This window comes from Lissotriton vulgaris, chromosome 7 (genome assembly GCF_964263255.1).
Source record: "Lissotriton vulgaris chromosome 7, aLisVul1.2, whole genome shotgun sequence".
Classification (NCBI taxonomy): Eukaryota; Metazoa; Chordata; class Amphibia; order Caudata; family Salamandridae; genus Lissotriton; species Lissotriton vulgaris.
In genome coordinates, this window is record NC_141695.1 from 214,140,470 (window position 1) to 214,165,808 (window position 25,339).

At 46.6% G+C, this 25,339-nt stretch overlaps 1 protein-coding gene across 4 annotated transcripts in view; it reads left to right on the plus strand.

Annotated features, from left to right (window-relative positions):
* LOC147701233 (retroviral integration site protein Fli-1 homolog) overlaps positions 1 to 25,339 on the plus strand; it is a 220,388-nt gene that overhangs the window by 108,052 nt on the left and 86,997 nt on the right. For all 4 annotated transcript variants that reach the window (XM_086929976.1, XM_086929978.1, XM_086929977.1 and 1 more), the window contains exons 2-3: positions 17,449 to 17,651; positions 21,865 to 22,022. In XM_086929976.1, coding sequence (XP_086786102.1) covers positions 17,449 to 17,651; positions 21,865 to 22,022 — 361 coding nt within the window. The remainder of the gene's footprint in view (positions 1 to 17,448; positions 17,652 to 21,864; positions 22,023 to 25,339) is intronic.

The window sequence follows — 25,339 nt, forward strand, 5'->3', positions numbered from 1 at the left end:
ACAATGCTGAAAGTTCTTTATAATGTAACTATTTTGAGGCATTTGTGACACTCATCCCTTTCACCGGTCGCCTCCCAAACCTTACACATGTGAAATGGAAGACTAAAGCCTGGGGCTCCTGCTGACAATAATAGGCTCTGATTACGAAATAGTTTGAGCGCAGTTGACATTTGGACTTCCACTACATCTCATTATAAGGTAGTAGCTTTTTTCACAGCAGATTTTATGGGTGTGATAAAGGCAACCCCGATTTTTAAATCGCATGAGAATACTCCTTCCCTACAAAGTACCTTCCCTTCCCTCTTCTACTTCCTGCACCCCCCTGACTCCCACCCAGTGATCCATGCATGCATGTACCAGCTGCTTCGTGCAGGTGTTAAATGTATGTGTTAAACCACAGGGAAAGGTAAATTCGATGTGGTCTTATGACCTGAAAACTTAGGGGCAGATGTATCAAGATTCCGATTTGCGAATTCTAAATGGCGATGTTTTGCGAATCGCTATTTAGAATTTGCAAAATGGAATGTATGTACAAAATCGCTATTTTTTTGCGATTCCTTAATATTCTTTATTTGCGAATTTGCTTTTTGCGAATTCGCAAATAAAGAATAATTTCCAATGCATTCCTATGGGCCAGGAGGCCCATAGGAATGATAGTGCAATAATTCTCAAATTGCGAATTCGCAATTTGCTAATCGCAATTTGAGAATTATTTCAAGGGTGCAGGGGTGTCTCAAAGACACCCTGCTGCACCCCTGAAATTTACATGTGTGTGCATGTGGCACACATACTTGCCCTATGGGCACATGTATGTGTGTCACATGCGACCCTCAAAATTGCCAAATTTTTGTGGTTGAAATGCAAGCTTCGTGCAGCTTTGGTGCTTGAAATAGGCTAAGACCCTTACCCCGAGTTTCAAGCATCAGCAAAAGCAATGCTTGCAGCGGATTTAAGATTTTGAGGGCAGACATACTTTCTGTCTGACCCTGGGAACATATTTGCAGGATGTTTCCTGCCCATTCGACCTATGATATGTTTGTTAGTGTGGTTATAACATTTGGGAAAACCGCAACGTCATCCTAGATGCCTACGTTAGAATGGGGGTAGTAACAGCCCTGGGATAAAATGGTAATGCCCCAGTATGCCCCCGTGCTGTAATATTGAGCCTGATACAGAGTTTGCTGGACATGGTGCAAACGTGATGGAGCACCCTGGCTGTCAAGATATCAGTCTTCCTGACGCCACACCCAGGAAAAAAAAATCCATGACTGTGGGGGGTCACTAGTTATTTGTTTTTCAAAAACAAAATCCCATTTGGAAGTATGCTTTAAAAAACAAAGATTTGGACGGATGGCGTCAAAATCGATGGCTGCTCTCCACCAAACTTTTTAAAAACTTTTTGATCATCGCTGAGCAGGTGGGGATTTGTAAATTTGGCAGGCGGTAGTCCGCTAGGGTGTTAAATGTTATGTCCTCCATTACCTCTGTTGATTGACTACTGCCAGCCGCACATCTAATTCAGACCCATAGTGTCTTGTTAGGGAACCCTTGAAGGCCTTTCCTCCTCTTACCAGCTGATTCCTTCTCTCTTTTTCCCGCCTTTTCCCCTCCCCTACATGTCCCAAATGTGCTCTTGAATTCATACACAAACATTCTGATTTGGTCAGTGAGCGAGCAAGTAACCAATGTCACTGAACCGACTTGGTGGTGCTATAACCTATGAAATTATCGTCCTTCAACTTATTTGGGATCCAGAGTTTTTAATTACATCACTGGCGACCAAGATGGGATGCCTTCATCACAAAACACTTCCCTCATGAAGTTGATTGCCATATGGCTAAGATGTGCATGCAGTTGGCATGGGTCAGTAGGATTCCTGGGGGGAGAGTTGCAGAAGAAGATCTGAGCCTTTCTTACCACCCCTGCTCCATTGCTGGCATGTCCCTATTCCAATCTCTCAGAAGCAATGAGGCTGGAACCAAACTCAAGCCTGCGTGACTCAACAGTAATTCTGAAATGAAGGTAGGTAGGGCATAAGTGCAGAGAAAATTCGAAGTCATTCAAAGAATTGTACTTCACTTTACAAATTACCACAAGCACTGGCAAAGCCAATAGACCTAATGTTGGCTGCCAGCCTTTTTGCTTTATCATTGCTTGTCTGCTTTTCATGATTTTTGCTAAATGTTTAATGTGAGGAAACAAAACTTCCTGGCGCTCATCAGTTAAAAAAATATCTAAAAACATTTTTTTATCTTAAAGGCACACATTGCATAGTAGTTCCTCGCAATGAAGTGAACTATTTTGTGTGCAGATGTTCTCCTTGTTAAAGGGCAGAATGCCATCACTCCCAGTGAAGTTAGCCAATGGCAGAAGTGGGCTGAACCATTACCCCGTGCTGTAGTGGGTGGAATAAAAATGTGAAGAACACATGAGTGACACAACAACAGACTAAAAGATGAAGAGGGCTGGTTGAAAACCCCTAAAAGTGAGTACATTATATATTTAATTTTAGTAAAATCAAAAGGCATTGGTTAGCTCCAGACCTCATGCTTGTATGGCGGCATTGAGAGATTTAGCCCACATCAAGAAATGTGTATCTTTCCAAGGCAATAAGCAGTACACAATCTGATTGAAGCAGAACAATACCCAACTTTGAACAAAACCATTCCAAGGCAGAACACATAGAAAGTTCAAGGCATTATGTAGACCGCTAACCCGCATACCCCTTCACCCCCATCACTTTGGCATTCCATGATGCAATGGAGGACCTGACCAGCATGGCACCAGAGGAGGCATGCACAGAAAAGAATCGAACACCTATTTAACCCCTCTCAAATGAGACTTGGGGGAGGGTAGTGGGGAAGGGGGTGCACAGTAAATTGATCTTTTGTGCGGTTCTTGGCGGACTTTGCATAACGTTAACCCCCACATGCATCAAACTCCCGTTTTGCGTTTCCAAATTTGCGATTTTTACCGAATCGCAAATATGGATTCGCAAAACGGGATGCATCACAGAAAGTGCATAATTTTTGCGATGCGGTATAAATCGCAATTTTTACCGAATCGCAAAAATTATGCGAATTCAAAATTGCGAATTCGCTATTCCCATTGATTTCTATGGGCCAAAAGGCCCATAGGAATCAATGGAAATTGCGAATTCGCAATTTTGAATTCGCATAATGTTGATGCATTCCATGGGTGCAGGGGGGGTCCAAAGGACCCCCCCCTGCACCCCTGAAATGTTTTTTTAAATGGATGTTTCACACACACATGTCCTAAGAACATGTGTGTCTGTAACATGACATTGTGTAAAATGTGAATTTGACCATTTTAAACATTTTTCGCAATTTACCGCGAGGTTCAACCTCGTGGTAAATTGCACTTGCAATCTTCAAGATCGCAATTTTTTAAAGAATGATGCATTGCATTTAAGGAATCGCAAAATTGCGATTCCTTAAATGCAATCGCATTTTAGAAAATCGCAAAATTAGCGATTTTAAAGAAAAAGCAATGATGCATCCCAAAAAGCATTTTTGGAATCGCAAACGGCCGATTTTAAGGAATCGCACCGTTTGCGATTCCAAAAATGCTTGATGCATGTGGGCAATGTAATACTTTCCCTTACTGGGAGCCAATGTTATGCCCAAGCATCAGTGGGTACCATGACACTTTTTGTGAGACGTCATGGATCTTGGCTGCCATGTTTTGGTGAGAGTGAAGTCAGAGTAACGTTCTGAAGTCTAACTGTAACATTTGACAAAAGAGGCTGGGAATGTGAAATCACTGTGGAAGCACTTGGCCTAAATGTATGTCACCTCACCACGTCATGGCATGTCGTGGACTTGTGTATAGCTCACATTTGACTTCAAAGCACTTTTGGAAAGTCATAGACTTTCCACATGGCTACTAGGTTACCATCCAGGCCAGTGTGTGATTCAGCTCGTGATGTGTCTGTGTTCAGTCATTCTCTCGATTAAGTGGTTTTGTTTAATTTGTTGATCTGTGGGTGCACGATTTTGGTGCTTGAGGGCCAAGGCCAGAGAGCTTTGCCAATTTCTTACACATCTTCTTTGTCCAGAGAAGTGGCCGATTGCGCCAGGAGGCTGGGATATGCGTGTCTATGTGATGGAAAATACCTGGTCACTTACTTCTCTGTCGGTTACAGAACTGATCTTGATGAACAAAAGGTGACAATGATTTGGAACGGGGTTGTTAATTCCGAAGCTCGTCGGAAAAGTAAAAAGACAGACGCAGGGCGGGCTTTGACCCACAGGTCAGACCCTCCTGGTGATGTCACGGTGGCATGATCCAGGCACGGTGCATTTGAACGGTACTGGGTTTGATCTGACAAGCGGTTTGTGCTTTCTCATGGCTCCAGGTTTAATGAGACATGTGATTGGTGGATTTGCATTGTGCTGTTATTCATGGGACAAGTGGTTGCTGCATCTCAAACGTAATGGGTTTGCTGGAACAAGTGATTGGTGTATTCTGCTGGTACTGGGTTAAATAGACATGTGATTGGCGCATTTGAGCGGTGCCATGTTTGGCGCTCTTCTGGTTTTGAAGGGACAAGTTATTGGTGCATTTGAACGGTGCTTTCCATGATGGGACAAGTGAGTGGTGCATTTGAGCGGTGCCACGTTTGATGGGACAAGTGAGTGGTGCATTTTAGCTGTGCAATCCATGATGGGACAAGTGAGTGGTGCATTTGAACGGTGCCACGTTTGATGGGACAAGTGAGTGGTGCATTTGACGGTGCCACGTTTGATGGGACAAGTTAGTGGTGTATTTGAACGATGCTATCCGTGATGGGACAAGTGAGTGGTGCATTTGAGCGGTGCTATCCATGATGGGACAAGTGAGTGGTGTATTTGAACTGTGCTATCCGTGATGGGACAAGTGAGTGCTGCATTTGAGCGGTGCAATCCATGATGTGACAAGTGAGTGGTGTATTTGAACGATGCTATCCGTGATGGGACAAGTGAGTGGTGCATTTGAGCGGTGCTATCCATGATGGGACAAGTGAGTGGTGCATTTGAGCAGTGCTATCCGTGATGGGACAAGTGAGTGGTGCATTTGAATGGTGCTATCCGTGATGGGACAAGTGAGTGGTGCATTTGAACGCTGCTCTCCGTGATGGGACAAGTGAGTGGTGCATTTGAACGGTGCTTTCCATGATGGGACAAGTGAGTGGTGCATTTGAACGGTGCCACGTTTGATAGGACAAGTGAGTGGTGCATTTGACGGTGCCACGTTTGATGGGACAAGTGAATGGTGCATTTGAGGGGTGCTATCCGTGATGGGACAAGTGAGTGGTGTATTTGAACGGTGCTATCCGTGATGGGACAAGTGAGTGGTGCATTTGAGCGGTGCTATCCGTAATGGGACAAGTGAGTGGTGCATTTGAGCAGTGCTATCCATGATGGGACTAGTGAGTGGTGCATTTGAGTAGTGCTATCCGTGATGGGACAAGTGAGTGGTGCATTTGAATGGTGCTATCCGTGATGGGACAAGTGAGTGGTGCATTTGAGCGAGGCTATCCATGATGGGACAAGTGAGTGGTGCATTTGACGGTGCCACGTTTGATGGGACAAGTGAGTGGTGTATTTGAACGATGCTATCCGTAATGGGAAAAGTGAGTGGTGTATTTGAATGGTGCTATCCGTGATGGGACAAGTGAGTGGTGCATTTGAACGGTGCCACGTTTGATGGGACAAGTGAGTGGTGCATTTGACGGTGCCACGTTTGATGGGACAAGTGAGTGGTGCATTTGAGCGGTGCTATCCGTGATGGGACAAGTGAGTGGTGTATTTGAACGGTGCTATCCGTGATGGGACAAGTGAGTGGTGCATTTGAGCGGTGCTATCCGTGATGGGACAAGTGAGTGGTGCATTTGAACGGTGCTATCCGTGATGGGACAAGTGAGTGGTGCATTTGAACGGTGCTATCCATGATGGGACAAGTGAGTGGTGCATTTGAACGGTGCCACGTTTGATGGGACAAGTAAATAATTGGTGCATTTCAATGGGAGTTCGTGAAATGGGCCAAGTGATTGGTGAAGAACCTTTAATAATAAATGCACACACACGTATTCAGGATTCAGAATGTTCTAGACCTATCTGGTTGCCACAGAGTTAATTTTTCATCCATCTGCCATCTCTGCATACCCCCTTGGTTAAGATGAATGTACAACTCCTTGAGTCTGGCCATCCTCCGTGTATCTATAGAGCTCAGGGCTGGAAAGAGAACAGCAACCAGCCCTGGCAGATTGCTGCTCCACTGGGCATGAGAGAGGGGGCAGGGGCGGGTGCTAGCAAGAAGCACTTCTCCAGCTTTTGTTACAGGGGGCCAATATTGCAGCACTGCTGCAAAACTGTCCCCATGGGCACAAAACCAGCCCCCAACCATCCGGCCCACAAGGGAAATGCCGGTGTCCGCTACGGCCAGACCAGCCCTGATAGAGCTGGCAGACCTTTATAAATATTTTACGTTGTTTTTACTATTCCAGTTTTGTGGCAGATCATTCCAGGCCTGTGCTGGTCTGGAGTGGAGTGGGGGTGTGGGGAGGGGGGAGGGGGGAGAGTTTGTGTAAATACCACCTGCCAGCGGTAATTGATAACACCACAATTCCCTGGAACACAAATACCCAACATTTAGTGTTGAAGATTTTTTTATTGCAAAGTGTTACCTGGAAGCCTTCTTTAGGACTTTTTCTAGCTCTCAGCTAGATACAGGTTTAACTGTCTTTAGGCAGACCCACTGTTTTCAATATCATTTATACTTACAGTGGACATTGTTTCTGTCCTTTGTTTATTATTGGATGGCTTTGGTGTCTTTCTAAGATGGCTTTTCTTGGTTTACTGGCTTTCCTTCCTATTCCTTTAGCTTGTGGATGTCACAGTATTCTGATTGAATGAGTTATATCCTTCAAAGGCTATGGAGCACTCCATGGCAGTGCATGTGTTTTCTTGTTTTATTTGGTATTGAGCACTCCATGGCAGTGCATGTGTTTTCTTGTTTTATTTGGTATTGAGCACTCCATGGCATTGCATGTGTTTTCTAGTTTTATTTGCTATTGAGCACTCCATGGCAGTGCATGTGTTTTTTTGTTTAATTTGCTATTGAAAACTCCATGGCAGTGCATATGTTTTATTGCTTTATTTGCTGTTGAGCGCTCCATGGCAGTGCAAGTGTTTTCTTGTTTTATTTGCGATTGAGCACTCCATGGCAGTGCGTGTGTTTTCTTGTTTTATTTGCTATTGAGCACTCCATGGCAGGGCATGTGTTTGCGATTGACCACTCCATAGCAGTGCATGTGTTTTCTTGTTTTTTTTGCGATTGAGCACTCCATGGCAGTGCATATGTTTTCTTGTTTTATTTCCTATTGAGCACTCCATGGCAGGGCATGTGTTTTCTTGTTTTATTTGCGATTGAGCACTCCATGGCAGTGCAAGTGTTTTCTTGTTTTATTTACGATTGAGCACTCCATGGCAGTGCGTGTGTTTTCTTGTTTTATTTGCTATTGAGCACTCCATGGCAGGGCATGTGTTTGCGATTGACCACTCCATAGCAGTGCATGTGTTTTCTTGTTTTTTTTGCGATTGAGCACTCCATGGCAGTGCATATGTTTTCTTGTTTTATTTGGTATTTAGCACTCCATGGCAGTGTATGTTTTTTTGTTTTATTTGCTATCTGAGCACTCCATGGCAGTGTGTGTGTTTCCCTCCTCTCTCTCCCTTTTCCCACGATTGCCTCCCATAAGTAGACATGTGCTCACGCGCCATGGCCAACACATTTTGGCAAGGCAATAGCTCATCCTTTTGCAAAGCCGAGAACTTGTATTGCCCTTGACAATATTTATTTTGGTTAATGTTGTGCTGAGCATCAATATTTTTTTTTAATTAACTGCTTTGAAATAGGGCTAATTCATTTTGATTAACTTACTGTCCTTGCTTTATTAGTTATTTTATTGTATCTACTGAGATCTATACCTATGGCATATGTGTTGTTTTATTAATTGTTTCCTCCTGCAGGAACTATTTTGCTACTAAATACAGTTTAGTATTCCAGTTGACGATTGGTTTTTACTACCTACCAGTAGGTGGCAGTATCTGCAATGTTTTCCCCTCAGTTTTAGGTGGAGAACAGTTTCTTTATATGGAGCACTCTACAACACAATTGACTCCCAGGTTGGCCTGATTGGTATTTAATCATTCAATGCCTTGAATGGTAAAATGCTTTTGGCATTTGTAAGGCATGTATAGCAATCCTATGCTTAAAGACTCTGGGGTAAAAATGGAGGAGGACAGATTTAGGGTGTCGGTGGAGTTATACAGTGTTCCAGGGGGTAACACAAGCCTCTGCAGCCCCTGCGGAGCAGTGGGATCATCAGCCTTTCAGGGGCCCTCCAATACTTTAGGTGGCCCCCATTCAGCTCCCAACTAACTAATATCTATGAGATACAGGAGACAAAAGGGCCCGCTTCACATCCTGAAGGGGGAGGGGGTACCACTGCACTATGCTACTGCAGTGTTTCATATAAAGGAAATGTTCTCCACCTAAATTATGGGTGCTACCCAGTTGTGTGTGTGTGTATGTGCCTGTGCATGCACACGCACATACACACACACACATGTGCATGTGTGTGTATATTTCCACTGGACCAATATGTCCCTACATAGCATTATCAGATGCTTTTGAACTGAAGAGGTCAATTTTTTCACTCTTTTCCTCCTTTCAGACCTATTTTCTCTATGCCACTTTCACCGTGTGTTTCCTTTCCAAATAGGCATGGGGGAAACAACCCAGGAGTGCAGTGCATTCGTACAGTTTGTAATCCCACTTAAGATGCTTGAGCACAGATGGAGGTCACCAGGCTGCTAATATCGCCTGCCACTGGGCATAAGCAGGGGTTTGCCATTGAGCCCAGCAGCTGCTAGCAGGGCAGTTAACAAATATCAGGCGAAAACAAACTTTAAACAGCAAAACACATAGAAACAACCGCATCTGTTAAAAACAAGCAGGAGCCAGCGGCTATGTTTAGCTGCAAACCGCAGCCATGAGTCAGTTGGTTGCATCAATCATCTGCAGCCCCTTCCAAGGAAGAGCAGTAGAGGCCACTTCAATAAAGGTGCCCAATTTAGCCTTATCTGTCTTCCTGCATAAATACAGGATTGATGCCTGGCGCCATCTAGTGGTAAATAGTTACAGAAAATCTGTAGAAAGTTTGTGGAGGGTTGAACATGTACCAAACACTGTAAAATGGAATTGAAAAGCTGAAATTCAGTTGCTCGGCTCTATCACGATGGCTGCTCCACGAGGCACCGCTGAAGGCTAAAAATAAGAACAAGTTAAAGGTAGCACTGGCAATGGAAACATAGATGCCTTAGATAAGAAACAGAGCAATTCGAGGAATTAGAGAACAGTTAGTGGAGCAGAAAGAACATTTTAATAGGAAAGATGAAGAAATAGAAAGGACAAGAGTGAAAAAGCGGGGAATGGAAATGTGCAAAGAAGTGGTAATGAAAGAAAAGAAACAAAAGGGCAGGTGGCTTTTTTCCCCTCTACACATTTTTCCTTTTTTTCCTTTTTCTTAGCTCTCCCTCCCTCCCTCCCTCCCTCCTTTTCTCTCTCAGCTTTCTTAAATATTTCTGTTTCCCATCCCATTTGGTGTATTCCCAGTTTCTTTCCTCTCTTCTTTCTTCTCCATTGCTGTCTCAAATTCTCTTTTCATGCCCTTGTGGTTTATGTCTACCTCATTTTGTAGAATAACCAAATTAGAGAACACGGCCCTGATGATAACCCCAGTCTGATGACACGCCATTTTGCTGGGGTTTAAAAAGAATGAAAATATTATCCTTGAACAAAGTAAGGACTTGCAACCAAAGAACACCAGAGGAAGAGATGCAATGGCAAAGCAAATGGTGGAAGGAAACAGGAAAGGAGGAAATGAAACATGAGTAAGAAGGAAGGGCCTATGGGCAGAAGAGTTGCTATAGTGTAGGTGGGGGTTGAGGTGCCGGGGAATAGGAAGGGGCAGATGTGATAGGTATAGGTGTGGGTAATGGTATTATGGTGTAGGTGATTGCAGAGTAGTGAAAGACATACTAGGGTATGGTTGTAGGTAAGTATATCATTCTCAGAAATTTCTTGAGAGGTAAGTATCTTGCCCTAAATAGCGTTTACAAAAATGCCATCCAATTATTACCTCCAATGGAGCGATGTTTTTGTAAACTATATTTACGGCAATATATTTGCGTCAAACAATATTCGGACAACAATATACCCGTTACCAAACCACAGGGTATTGCTATGAGTAGCGGTACCAGGCAAGAGGTACTAGGGCATAAAGAGGAGTACTAGGATATAGGTGGGTGCAGTACCGTGTGTAAGTATACACGTAAAGGAATATAAGTAGACGTACTAGGGTATAGGTAAAAATGAATTGACTAAAGTAGAGGAATGTGTAGAGATACTATGACAGAGGTAGCCGCTGAGTTACTAGGGGATAACTAGGGGTTAATGTACATAGGTGTGGGCTGCTCACCCATACCAGGGTATAGGTAAAAGTGAATTGACTAAAGTAGAGGTATGTGTAGAGATACTAGGCCAGGGGTAACAGCAGAGTTACTTGGGTATATTGTACATAGGTATAGTCAGGTCAGATGGAAGATGGTATAGTCGGTATTACCTACAGACCTTTGCCTCCGAAAGTAGAGTTGGGGTGTTCTCAGAGCCAGTCGACCACATGGTTGGTCCTACGCTTCCACTCACTTCTGCTGAACTGTTAAAATAGACCACAACCTGCTTTGTAGACAAACACAACACAGAGGGCATTGACCACATGGGCAGGTGTGTTTGTATTTGTGCATTGGTCTTGTAGAAATACTGTTGTGTGACTTCGTGAATGTGCGTGTGTGTGTGTGTGTGTCTGTGATAAACTAGTTTTTGCGTCTGGTGTTGTATGTGTACGATTCTCATGTGCTTGTGCGTTTCTGCGTGAAATATTTTTCTATTTATCTGTCTGTGGTGGGCCTCTTTCTAATGTCCCAATGCTGCTTGTACCTATCTGTCTTATTTATATGATTGCTTGTCTTTGTGAGGTGTAGTTGTTTATGCCTCTGCTGTGGCGTGGGGGTGTTTGTGTGTTGTGTCGGCACTCGTCTCTGTCATTCATGACTTCGCAGGTGTGTCTCAGTTTATTTTGGAGGGCGTATTAGTCCATAATATAATGTGTGCTCTGTGTCTGTGGCTTCATCTGTGCATGTCTCTGTACAGCAATGATGGTCTTCAAGACCTGGCCCACCCTGAGCTTCACACAATGAAGTCTGGGTTCAGGATTCGTCCTGCTGACAAGAGTCTTAAAAATGTCCAAAACAGGAGGTCCCAGCCCTGTCAAGAAGTAAGCACCTGTGCAGGCAAACCTCCTTCACTCTCTGCAGCCGTGTGACGTAGCCACCACAACCACAGGCACATGGGCTCATATCTGCCTCAATCTGTAACAGGGCTGGTTCTAGGGCACAGGAAGCCAGGTCATCGCTCAGGAGGGCCTTCAGCGAAGAGGCGGAGAAAGAACATTGCTCCTACTAGCAGCAAACACAGAAGCAAGGCAGAACAGAGACCGTAAAAGCACCCACCACTAGTTATTTGCCGCTAACTATGCGAAAACTTGAGAAGAGCAGAAATAAACCATGTCATTCAATGGGAGGAAAATGATTTAGGGTTTTTAATGAGGTTGACATTATGCAGTTTATATTTTACAGCATTTCTTTGTGACACTACGGTCCAGGCCAGGGGTGGAGGGATGCACCTCGGCTTGGGGGCTGAAATAGATCCTTGCCCCAGACTCGAAGTACACTGCTTCACAAAAGGTGGCACAGTTCCTCCCAGGTGCTGCTCGCTAGAGTAAAGATAAGGTGATCACCCGGTGTGTCCAGAACTATAGCAAGTTTGCAGGCATGGTCTATCAGTGTGGGTTCGAGTTAACCAGGCTACCTGGTGTCGTTCTGCGTGGAGGCAGTGTTTCCGAAGATCAGCACTTCCTTCTTGTTCGTGTTGAGCTTCAGGCAGTTGGTCTTCGTCCAGTCCCCGACGCTCGTCATGTTGTGTAAGTGGTGGTGGGTGAGGGGTCTTCTGAGGACAGGAGGATGAGCTGAGTGTCGTCAGCTCAGGAAATGATGTTGAGGCAATGTGTTCTGACAATGTGGGCCAGGGACAACATGTAGGGTTTTTACAGGATGGGGCTGAGGGGAGAGCCTACAGAGATGCCACAGATGATGCTCTTGGGTTCTGACGTGAAGGGAGGTAGGCAGGTTCTCTGGGTTTGTCCTGTGAGAAAGGATGCTGTCCATTTGAGGGCGTCTCCCTAGATCCAGATGTGGTAGAGTCTCTTGATTCGAGTGTGGTGGGATATGGTATCAAAAGGTGCAGAGATGTCGAAGAGAATCAGGGCTGTTGTGTCTCCACAGTCAAGTAGCATTCTGATGTCGTCAGTGGCAGCGATCAGGGTGGTCTGGGTGGTGTGGTTGGTTGGTGTGGAAGCCAGTTTGGGAGGTATTCAGCAGGTTGTTGTTCACCAGGTGTTTAGTGAGCTTTCGGTTGATGGCCTTCTCAAGGACTTTGGCTGGGAAGGGGAGCAGAGAGATGGGGTGCTAGTTCTTGAGTTTACTGCTGTCAGAGTATGGTTTCTTGAGGAGGGGTCTGACCTTTGTGTGTTTCCATTGATCGGGGAAGGTGGCTGAGGTGATGGATGAGTTGAGGATGGAGGTGAGTTCACTGCTGATTTCCTTGCCCCAGAGGTGGAAGAAGTGGTGGCAGCAGCGGTCCCTGGGTGCTCCGGATTGGATGGAGTTCATGATGGTCATGGTGGTCTATGTTCCCAATGGTTCCCATGCGGTGAGCACAGAATTGTGGGTGGTGGTGTGAGGAGGTTGTAGAGGTCTGTGGGTTTGGGGTTCGAAGTTGCTGTAGATGGTGGAAATGTTGTTGTGAAAGTAGTCTGCTAGCGTGTTGCAGAGCTCCTGGGAAGGAGTGATTGCGTTCTTGGTGATTAACAGGTAGGAGAACTCTCTGGCATTGCTGAGTAGTTCCTTGCCATGGTTGGCGGAGACTTCGATACGGTCCCCAAAAGGCAAGATTCTTTGTGTCTTTTAGGCGTTGGTGTATGTTTTGAGGACAGACTTGAAGGTGGCTCAGTCTGTGAGTTCTTTGCTGGTATGTCATCATCTTTCTAGGTGTTTGCAGTTGCGTTTCGTGCTCCCGAGTTCTGGTGTGTATCAGTCGGCTTGTTTGGTGAATTTACTGGTCTTGGAAGGCTTGACAGGGCAACACTGTCAGCGCATTTGGTGATACAGGCGGAGAGGTTCCCGGCAGCCTGTGTTATGGTGGTTGAGGGGTTGGCCTGGGTGGTGTTGTGGAGGCTCCTCCATTGGGTTTCAGTCACTTTGTTCCAGCAGTAGTGGGAGAAGCTGTGGGTCTTCGTGGTGGTGCATGGTTCTCCTGCGATGGTAAGGTGAACAATGGTGTGGTTGGTCCAGGTGAGCTTGGTGGCGTTGCTGTACATGACTTTGTCACTGACCTTGAAGATTGGGTCAAGAGTGTTTCCTGCACTGTGCATGGGGCCAATGACCAGTTGGGTGAGGCTGATATTGTTGAGGTTTTCCAGGAGGTTGGTGGTGTTCATGTCTTCAAGGTAGTCAAGGTGGAAGTTGAGGTCCCTGAGGAGGATGTAGTAATTGTAGTCAATCGCGAGAGGGGTGATGAATTTGGGGATGGTGTTGCAGAAGATGGGGCGTGGGCTCGGGGTCTGTATGTGAGAGTGCCTCTGATGGTCGTTATGTCATTGGGTTGTAGTTGGAAGTTGAGGTGCTCCATGACTGGTGTAGTGTCAGCTTATGTGGTGGTGCAGTGGATGGATGACGGCCATACCGCCTTCGTATTTGTTGGTGCCGACACTGCATGTCATCTTGTATACATTGGGTGTTGTGATGGCGATGTAGGGGTGGTTTAGGCGTTGAGCTAGGTCTCTGTGATGAAGACCACATTGGGGGGAGGGTGGCATTGAGGTCCCAGACTTCAGTGGCGTATTTGCAGACTGATCAGGTATTAAGCAGGAGGCATTGAAGTGGTTCCTTGGAGTTCAGTGAATTGGTTGTGGTGAGGGCGGATGGTGGTGTGTAGGTGAAGAGGCAGCTGCGACAGGTCAAAGGTCCTGCCATTCATCGGGGAGATGGGAGGCAGCAGTTATTGCAGCGTGTGGGGTCCAGGGTTCGTAGATATTCAGCAGAGTATCTGTGGTGGGTGGAGGGCCAGGGCTCCTTGTGCTAGGCGCAGTCCAGGCACAGACAGGCTTACCTTTGGCATGCCTTTGGCGTAGCCAGCGGCACAGTCCATTAAGTAGGTCTTGGAAGGGGGTGGGCGCAACCAACAGGCGGAAAAAGAGTGGGCGACGTGGCAGCTCCAACCACAGCTTGATAAAAATGCAAAGTCTGCCTAAAATCAACTTGGTTACAGAAAAGCAAAGTGAGGCGGTTATCAGTTAATCTTTAAACTGAACTTGGTTACTAGAAAAGAAAAGTTAGTCCTGCCTAGGTGGCTGAAAATACCTTGCTGACTCACTGGGGACAAATGAAAGGTGTGGAGACTAGAAGGAGGCGCTGGTAGTAGGCACGCGAGGCAGAGTCTGGGAGACCTGCGGTGCTGGGGGTTCTGATCAGAGATGTACAGTGTAGGAGTGAACCACTCAGAAATGTTCTGGGTGTAGATATAAACAATACCCTAAGGGTCAACTGAGCTTGTAGTGTGTTAACCCAGTACTTGGGGTTGTGTATAGGGCTAAGTGTAGGTGCAAAGTCATTAGCCAATGCTTTCTGCACTTTGCAAAGGGTAAGTTCAACGTGGATTGGTTGCTCACAGACGGTTTGGCAGGCTGCTGGTCTAATGGCTCATTCCCTCTGCACATTGGCACTTGACGCATGGCCGGCCTCTGCACTTTCACAGCGCGTGTTACATGCTCTGCATGCCAGTACCTCAGACATGCTCTGCACCTGTGGTTTGCCGCGTGGCACTCACCTTCTTACCCAACTGCATGGTGGTGTCTATTTGCTATTTGTAAATGTTGATAGGAACAAAGAGGGGCCAGGATAATTACAGCGGGGGCACGGGCCCTGCATGCCAGACTCCACCCCCAATGATTCCACTGCTTCAAGGTCCACATGAATGGGGGAGAGGGGGGCACAGTGGTCATTATTCCGAATGCACTGCCCCTTTTGAGGGCCTCCTACATGTGCTGCATTCTTTTTTCTAGATTTCAAAGCAAGCCTGCCCTATTTCTTAATGATAATGCAGCTAAACTCTCTCACATCACTAGATGGCGACATGTGATGGCTCTGCTGTATTTTTATCTTTCCCTGGATGAAATATTGTTTCTCACAGTGCCAAACCTGCTTTGCTGTGATATGCTTCACCCAGCATCAGGGGTGCAGGGAGGGGTCATCTCAGCATACACCCATACACCCATAGGTTTAGATGCAAAGCCTGATCTAATAAGATAGCCACATCTGATGGGGCTGACCATTTTGTTGTTGTCAAAGCATAGCAATGTGTCTTGGGAGGGTATGCTTCCAGCAGAAATCCTATGATGGACAGTGCACTTACAGCTTTTACAATATTGTGATTGTTTTTGGCCAAGGATAGCAAAAGTGGTCTAGATTCGTGAGCAGTGTTATTTTGTGCAGCAAGATGTCGCTTGTATCACAATGCATCTCTTAGATGGCCAAGCCCACATAGACGCTCTGAACTTCTTCACCCTCAGTGGTCCATCTGCAATTCAGACAGCTGAATATTCATCATTCTGGCCACGTGCTCCATCATTTAACAATCAGGATTTCTGATGGTTACATGGGTAGTTACAAATCTAATCAGGTTGTTCCTGGTAGTTTTTTTTCTTCCAAACACAATGTTTCACTCTTCAATGCCATCATCCTATCCTGCCTGGACTACTTCAATACCTTTTTTAAAAAGCATCCATTAGGGCCCACAAAAAAACGGCAAACTACCCAAAAGAGATGGGCCTTCTATGTTTCATTCTTAGATCCTAGGGTACACATGCAATGCAAGGCACTGTGCGCCACACGCAACGAGACCAGGTCCAGTAAATGGAAAATCGCTGTTCTCAGACCAAAAAATCTGGAACCACTTTCAATTTGAAGCAGAAGATGTTTGTGTTTCAGCAGCAGTAGCATGAAAGACGACAAACTGATATCAGCATCTCCCCACTGCAAAAAGAATGTGGTGTCCAGTGCTCAAGGAAGAGCCTGGTCCCTTTTAAAATACATTCTTTAAACTGATGTGACTGTATAGATTGATGTATTCCTTTGCTTGGATGATGATTGGAAACACCACTGTAAGGGGCAGTCAATTTCCTACAGAGAGATTTCCTAAACATATATTTGTTACTGTTCTGAATTTATTGATTGGGACAAATTTATTCTTTGGGTCATAGAACTCTTAGATGCTCACTGCACACAGAACTATTGTTTTTAAACTCCCTGTCTTGTTGTATGCATGTATATATTCACGTGTAGTTCACAGCTTTCCTGGAGAAATCTCTTCTGCCATGCTCAGTTTCATTCATTTAAATTAGTTGGATAAAAATTATAATATTGTCACATTTCGTTTGGTTTGATTCGGTGCCATCCATCATATTATTGTACGGGTTGTATAGAGTTTATTTTATTTTTCTGTGGTAGTAAAGCACATGTAAACCAATTTTTTTAATTCTACTTGGATACCATTATTCCACCTCTCTGGCCAGCATGTGTTTCACCCATCTTGGGAGATACACCTTGAAATTTGAAGGCTTGGGTGATCTTTAGAAAAGAATTCTGATGTTCATTAAAGTTTTGTGATTCGAAACTTTCTCAGTTGTTTTTAATCATGGTTTTTGGCTTTACGAATTGCATATCTCAGGATCAAGGTTTCGTTGGGTCCCTTTGCACTGGTAAATATCATGTATTTTAAGAAGTGTTTTTTTCAGTCAGGGTCATTGGACTATTTCTTTATTTCTTATCAACTGGAGCTTTCACTGGATGATATATTGCTGTATTGGAAAATGATAGCTCCTTGCAGGATATTCACCCGCTCAGAAAACACATAGCGATATCATGTTAATCCTCTTACATGATTCAATATTACCCTTAAAAAAAAGATCTAACCAACTTCACCGAGAGCAACCTTCTCCATCCTGCAGTAATCAATACTATCATCAGCCAATATCTGACCACATCACCTGTACCAATGATGACATTCACTACTACACACTAATGAATACAACCCAAATGAAGCCCTAGTCCCTTGAACAGCAGTTAAACACTGTGTTACCATCATGAACACTGTTGATGACTAACATTGAACCATCTCACCATCCATCCTGTGCTTTCTTCTTCGCAGGAGGCTTTGTCCGTCGTAAGTGAAGACCAGTCAATTTTCGACCAGACCTATGGCGCTCAACACCTCATGAAAACAGAGATGACACCAGCAGAGGAATACAACCAAACAAGCAAAGACAACTCAGAAGCAGACCAGGAGTGGGTCACGCACAACAGTCGGGGACAGATAGTGAAGCGGGAGAACGACCACATCAATGGCACCAGGTAAGAGGTTCTTCTTATGTGGGAAATCTTCAAAAAAAGTTCAGCCCTCAGCAGTACAAGACTTCTGAAGCAGTATTCCTTCCTCATCCCTTCAAAGAAATCATTCATAGCCCTCAGAGCCTCTCTCCAACTCCTTCAGATACTGTTCCAAACTATGTGTGAACAACAAGAGAAAAGCTACTGGTAATGAGGATTCATTGGATTTCAACAAAAAGCGCTAAATTCAGTAAATAATGTGTGTGACCATCGCCAGCATCAGTGGCTAATGCAGTGAGTGTGTAGCTTAAGAGACAGACAGCTTCCCTATCACTGGCATGCCGGGCTCAGCACCTGAGTCTAATGCAGTGAGTCCACAGCTTAAGAGACAGAATGCTTCCCTATCACTGACATGCCATCTTCAGCATCTGAGTCTAATGCAGTGAGTCCACAGCTTAAGAGACAGACAGCTTCCCTATCACTGACATGCCAGGCTCAGCACCTGGGTCTAATGCAGTGAGTCCACAGCTTAAGAGACAGAATGCTTCCCTATCACTGACATGCCATCTTCAGCATCTGAGTCTAATGCAGTGAGTCCACAGCTTAAGAGACAGACAGCTTCCCTATCACTGACATGCCGGGCTCAGCACCTGGGTCTAATGCAGTGAGTCCACAGCTCAAGAGTCAAGCAGTTTCCCTATCGCTGACATGCCAGGCTCAACACCTGGGTCTAATGCATTGAGTCCACAGCTTGAGACACAGACAGCTTCCTATCGCTGACATGCAGGGCTCAGCGCCTGGGTCCAATGCAGTTAATCCACTGCTTAAGAGACAGACAGATTCCCTATCGCTGACATGCCATCCTCAGCACCTGAGTCTCATGCAGCGAGTCCACAGCTCAAGAGACAAGCAGTTTCCCTATCGCTGACATGCCGGGCTCAGCACTTGAGTCTAATGCAGCGAGTCCACAGCTCAAGAGACAGACAGCTTCCCCATCACTGACATGCCGGGCTCAGCACCTGAGTCTCATGCAGTGAGTCCACAGCTCAAGAGACAAGCAGCTTCCCTATCGCTGACATGCCATCCTCAGCACCTGAGTCTAATGCAGCGAGTCCACAGCTCAAGAGACAGACAGCTTCCTATCGCTGACATGCTGGGCTCAACACCTGGGTCTAATGCAGCGAGTCCACACCTCAAGAGACAGACAGCTTCCTATCGCTGACATGCCATCCTCAGCGCCTGAGTCTAATGCAGTGAGTCTGCATCTTAGAGGCAAAGAGCTTCTGTATCTCTACCAACTCAGTTCAGGACCAGAGTCTGATGTAGTGTGTCCACACTCCTGAGTGACAGGAGCTTCTCTGTCCCTAAGAAAGGAGTGTTAGCCCCCATGCATGTTGTAGGGTGCCTGCAGACTCAGAGAAAGAGACCATTCTAAACTAACAGCTCATTCCCAAGCCACAGTCTCATGTAGTGTCTGCAGGTGCAGAGAACCTCTCTATAACAACCTATCTTCAGCACCAGAGTTTAATGCAGTGTCTGCAAACCACAGAGACGGAGCGATCCTCTACAATTATTAAACCGTCTTCAGCACCAGAGTCTAATGCTGCATGTCTGCACACCTCAGAGACAGGGAGTGTCTCTAACACTAACTATTCCTAGCATGAAAGTCTAACCATTCCCAGCACCAGAGATTAATGCCATGTCTGCACACCTGTAAGAGATTTCTATTATTAACAATACATCTTTGGCTCCAGAGGCTTATGCAGCATGTGTGCACACCTCAGAGACAGAGAGCGTCTCTATCTCTAACCATTGCCAGCATCAGAGTCTAATCCAGTGTGTATGTACACCTCAGAGACAGAGAGCTTCTCTATCCCAACATCAGAGTCTAATGCAGTGCACACCTCAGAGACAGACAGTGTATCTATCCCAGCATCAGAGTCTAATGCAGGTCGTAAGCACACCTCAGAGACAGACAGCGTCGCTATCCCGGCATCAGAGTCTGATGCAGGTCGTAAGCATACCTCGGAGACAGAGAGCGTCTCTATCCCGGCATCAGAGTCTAATGCAGTGTGTCAGCACACCTCGGAGACAGACAGCATCTCTATCCCAGCATCAGAGTCTAATGCAGGTCGTAAGCATTCCTCGGAGACAGAGAGTGTCTCTATCCCGGCATCAGAGTCTAATGCAGGTCGTAAACATACCTCGGAGACAGAGAGCGTCTATATCCCGGCATCAGAGTCTAATGCACTGCACACCTCAGAGACAGACAGTGTATCTATCCCAGCATCAGAGTCTAATGCAGGTCGTAAGCACACCTCAGAGACAGACAGCGTCGCTATCCCGGCATCAGAGTCTGATGCAGGTCGTAAGCATACCTCGGAGACAGAGAGCGTCTCTATCCCGGCATCAGAGTCTAATGCAGTGTGTCAGCACACCTCGGAGACAGACAGCATCTCTATCCCAGCATCAGAGTCTAATGCAGGTCGTAAGCATACCTCGGAGACAGAGAGCGTCTCTATCCCGGCATCAGAGTCTAATGCAGTGCGTCTGCACACCTCAGAGACAGACAGCGTCTCTATCCCAGCATCAGAGTCTAATGCAGGTCGTAAGCATACCTCGGAGACAGAGAGCGTCTCTATCCCGGCATCAGAGTCTAATGCAGGTCGTAAGCACACCTCAGAGACAGACAGCGTCTCTATCCCGGCATCAGAGTCTAATGCAGGTCGTAAGCATACCTCGGAGACAGAGAGCGTCTCTATCCCGGCATCAGAGTCTAATGCAGGTCATAAGCATACCTCGGAGACAGAGAGCGTCTCTATCCCGGCATCAGAGTCTAATGCAGGTCATAAGCATACCTCGGAGACAGAGAGCGTCTCTATCCCGGCATCAGAGTCTAATGCAGTGCGTCTGCACACCTCAGAGACAGACAGCGTCTCTATCCCAGCATCAGAGTCTAATGCAGGTCGTAAGCATTCCTCGGAGACAGAGAGTGTCTCTATCCCGGCATCAGAGTCTAATGCAGGTCGTAAGCATACCTCGGAGACAGAGAGCGTCTCTATCCCGGCATCAGAGTCTAATGCAGGTCATAAGCACACCTCAGAGACAGACAGCGTCGCTATCCCGGCATCAGAGTCTGATGCAGGTCATAAGCACACCTCAGAGACAGACAGCGTCGCTATCCCAGCATCAGAGTCTAATGCAGGTCATAAGCATACCTCGGAGACAGAGAGCGTCTCTATCCCGGCATCAGAGTCTAATGCAGTGCGTCTGCACACCTCAGAGACAGACAGCGTCTCTATCCCAGCATCAGAGTCTAATGCAGGTCGTGAGCATTCCTCGGAGACAGAGAGTGTCTCTATCCCGGCATCAGAGTCTAATGCAGGTCGTAAGCATACCTCGGAGACAGAGAGCGTCTCTATCCCGGCATCAGAGTCTAATGCAGTGTGTCAGCACACCTCAGAGACAGACAGCGTCTCTATCCCAGCATCAGAGTCTAATGCAGGTCGTAAGCATTCCTCGGAGACAGAGAGTGTCTCTATCCCGGCATCAGAGTCTAATGCAGGTCGTAAACATACCTCGGAGACAGAGAGCGTCTATATCCCGGCATCAGAGTCTAATGCAGGTCGTAAGCATACCTCGGAGACAGAGTGCGTCTCTATCCCGGCATCAGAGTCTAATGCAGGTCGTAAGCATACCTCGGAGACAGAGTGCGTCTCTATCCCGGCATCAGAGTCTAATGCAGGTCGTAAGCATTCCTCGGAGACAGAGAGTGTCTCTATCCCGGCATCAGAGTCTAATGCAGGTCGTAAGCATACCTCAGAGACAGAGAGTGTCTCTATCCCGGCATCAGAGTCTAATGCAGGTCGTAAGCCTTCCTCGGAGACAGAGAGTGTCTCTATCCCGGCATCAGAGTCTAATGCAGGTCGTAAGCATACCTCGGAGACAGAGTGCGTCTCTATCCCGGCATCAGAGTCTAATGCAGGTCGTAAGCATACCTCGGAGACAGAGAGCATCTCTATCCCGGCTTCAGAGTCTAATGCAGTGCTTCATACTCAGAGTATGGTCCTCGGAGCATAGGCCTCTCCAGTCACCAGACGCGTGGGCTGCTCTAGAAAGCTCCCCAGGTCCTTCGGGTTATTTTTGGGTTTCCCCATTGTTTGTAATTGCTCTGGAAAGCTCAACACAGACCCCTCAGGTCACTTCTCACCACTCTCTTCTCTTTCTCTCACTAAAGGCAGCCCCCCATTGCCTGCGGTGCACCTCGGCGGAGTAAGGTGGCAAACAACACAGAGGTCTCCCACGTGACGTACCAGCAAACCTATGTCGAGCCACGGCCCATCACTCCCACCAATACCGGCCATACCGAGGAGAAGAGGGTCATTGTGCCAGCAGGTGAGTGTCCATCCATGGATTCTGTTCAATTCTAGTGCCTCGTTGCATGTCAACACTAGTAAGCATCAATGGCTGCATGGATCTGCTAGTATGTAAGTGTGATTCCATGCCAATGTGTTTGTCTACAGTAGCTTCATGTCAGTGTTCGAGAGCAGCCATTGCCGTAGGTCCATGCTAGGGTTTAATCATTCTTGAAAGGTCAGTGCAATTGCACCACCATGGCTGTGGATCAGTGGTGGGATTCATGGAAGTTGCCTATTGCAGCTGCTCTGTGTGGGTGCCATTTTGGCTGCAGGTCAGTTTTAGTGCCTGGCTATGCTGTTGTTCGATGTTAGTTTTCAAGTGTAAATACAGGTCTTTGTAGTTGTCCTGTCTTGGTTGCGGTTTAGGGCTTTTGGTGAATTGCAGGTCCTGGTGAATGCTTGTGTAAAACTATGGCCAATGGTCCATGCTAGTGTCCAAAGTAGCCCTTATTGTGGCTACTGATCATTGCTAGCATCCCGTGCCAAATAGTGAGAATGGCTTGTTTGTTTGAAGTGCCGAATCGAGTGCCAGAAACAGGTGTCCTGGGACTGAACTGATCTGCCGTAGATTTGGGGGAACAGCTTCATTTCCAATCACCTAGAGCATCTCAAGGCGTTGGTTTCTGACCTGTGACTTAAAGGTACATTATTACTCCACGGTTTAGGAGCCAAAACTGAAAAAGACCTGTCTCCCTTTCTTTCCAGTTTAAACCTAGGAACAATTGTTAGATGAAAGTCTCTTTACTTCCGCATCCTTCTCAGATGGGATTGTTCAACTGACCCCCCTGCGCCTGGACACCCTCACAGTGCTGAGCCACGCTATACAAATCCTGATTGAGTGATCGATTGATATTGTGCTAACTTACCTGAGATGCTCACTGGACCTGTTTAATAAAATGCCTTTTGAGCTAGACCCTCTGTTTTTGACCTGCATTCTCCGATCCATAGATTGCCAGTGTAGCTCTTTCCTAGCACTGGAAGCTGAATCATATTTTTATCTCCCTGTTACGAGTTTGGCTGCCCGGTTCTGACCTCTTTGGACATGTAGCGTAGGTTCCCAGAGACAGTACATTGAGTAGTCCAGGCGGGAACAACTCAACGCCTGGACCACAGGTCTATAAGTCTGCGCGGGTCATCACAGAAGCATCTCACGTAGAAGCCTCAGGTGCATAACACATGATGCTGAGACATGGGTGACATGTTTGTTCAGGTTTAATTCTGAGTTAATGATCACTCCCAGGCACTTTGTCACTGACTCTGGGGGCGGTGCATCTCCTAGGCTTTCAGGCCACCAGTTTCGCACCTTTGATAGCGAAACAAAGCAGATTAGTTCTGCTTTTCCTCCATTTAATTTAAGTGCATTTACTGCATTACTGCACGCCCATTTCTTGACCACTAGCATACAATTATGGAAATTCCCTGCCTTCTTTGTAACTTCAACCACTGACACGACAAACTGGATGTCATCTGCATATGACGTCAGTGACAACCCAAATCCTTGTATCAGAGAGGCTAATGGGGAGATGGAAAAGCTGAAAAGGGTTGGGCCTAGTATTGAACCCTGGGGAGCTCCATATATCTGAACCCTCTGTGTTGATGTAATAATCGGATATCCTAACTGATTGAGAATGGTTGTTTAGAACAATCTTTGACCATTTTAGTGCTTTACCTTGGACTTCCTCGGGTTTCTAGTCCATGGATCAGAATCCGATGGGAGACAGTGTCAAAGGCGGAACTAAGATCTAATAATACTAGAGCAACTCTTTACCCTCATCTGGTACTGTTTTCACAGCTGTCTCTGTGCAGTGTTGTGATCTACACTCATCCTGTGTCTTATCCAGTAACATAGAGACTGCTGGACAATGTTAGTGTCCATAAGTGGCTGCTGCTGCTCAGTGCATGTGTCCAATCATGACTGCCACTGCCCAGTGCAAGTGTCCAATCATGTCTGCCACTGCTCAGTCCAAGTGTCCAATCATGGCTGCTACTGCTTAGTGCAAGTGTCTAATCATGACTGCCACTACCCAGTGCAAGTGTCCAATCATGTCTGCCACTGCTCAGTCCAAGTGTCCAATCATGGCTGCTACTGCTTAGTGCAAGTGTACAATCATGGCTGCCACAGCTCAGTCCAAGTGTCCAATAACGGCTGCCACTGCTCAGTCCCCGTGTCCAATCATGGCTGCCACTGCTCAGTCCAAGTGTCCAATCATTGCTGCCACTACCCAGTGTAAGTGCCCAATCATGGCTGCCATGTCTCAGTCCAAGTGTCCAATCATGGCTGCCACTGCTGAGGGCAAGTGTCCAATTGTGGCTGCTGTGAGACAGTGTTAGAGTCCAATCATGGCTGTCACTAGTGGTTGCATGACAGAGGCACGCATGGTTGAACCACGGATGCCTCTATCATGCAGCCTGAACAACCAATGCGTCTCAACAACGCATTCCTTTACCAGCAATGCCTTTACCACACAATTATGTGGTAAAGGCATGTTTGGTAAAGGAATGTGTGGTAAAGTTCATGCTCCTTTCCCTCCACCATGAGTCCTAATATCCTGCCCTCCCCCAAGCCCTAAAACGACCCTACCCCTTAAATCTTAAACTGTTCTGAGTCCCACTGCCCTAAAAACGTCCCCCTTGCCCTGAATACTGCCGCATCCTCCGGCACTGAGCCCTAAAACTCTGCCCCTCTACTTAAAACCTTCCCCGACCCCCCTTGCCCAGAGCCCTAAAACTGACTCTCCTACCCTAAAAACTGCCTCTTCAGCCCCCCTGCCATGTGCCCTAAAACTCTGCCCCCCTACTTAAAACCTACCCGGCCCCCCTTGCCCTGAGCCCTAAAACTGCCCCTACTACCCTGGAAACTGCCCCTTCCGCCCCCGTCTGAGCCCTAAAATTCTGCCCCTACCTTAAAATCAACCCCGACCCCAGCCCCTTGCCCTAAACCCTAAAATCGCATCCTCACTTAAATCCTACCCTCCACCCTGACCCTAATACTGACCCCCTCCCTTAAAACTTACCCTCCAACCTCATCCTCACTTACCTCATTGTGTCCCTTTTTTCGCGCAGGTCTTCCTTTCCTGTTCCTCTCCCCGGCTGCCAGCAGATAGAATACTGACTGCCTTAACCACACATATGTGTGGTTCAGCCATATGCGCGGTTAAGGCAAGCGGTGTTCTGCTTGCGTTGAAACGGAATGCGTGCTTGAAGCCACTTTGTAAAGTCTGTTTCGCGTCGCTAGTCATTGCTAGTGTCCAAATGTGGCAACCTGGTCTGGCCATCAGACAGCTGTAGCCGAGA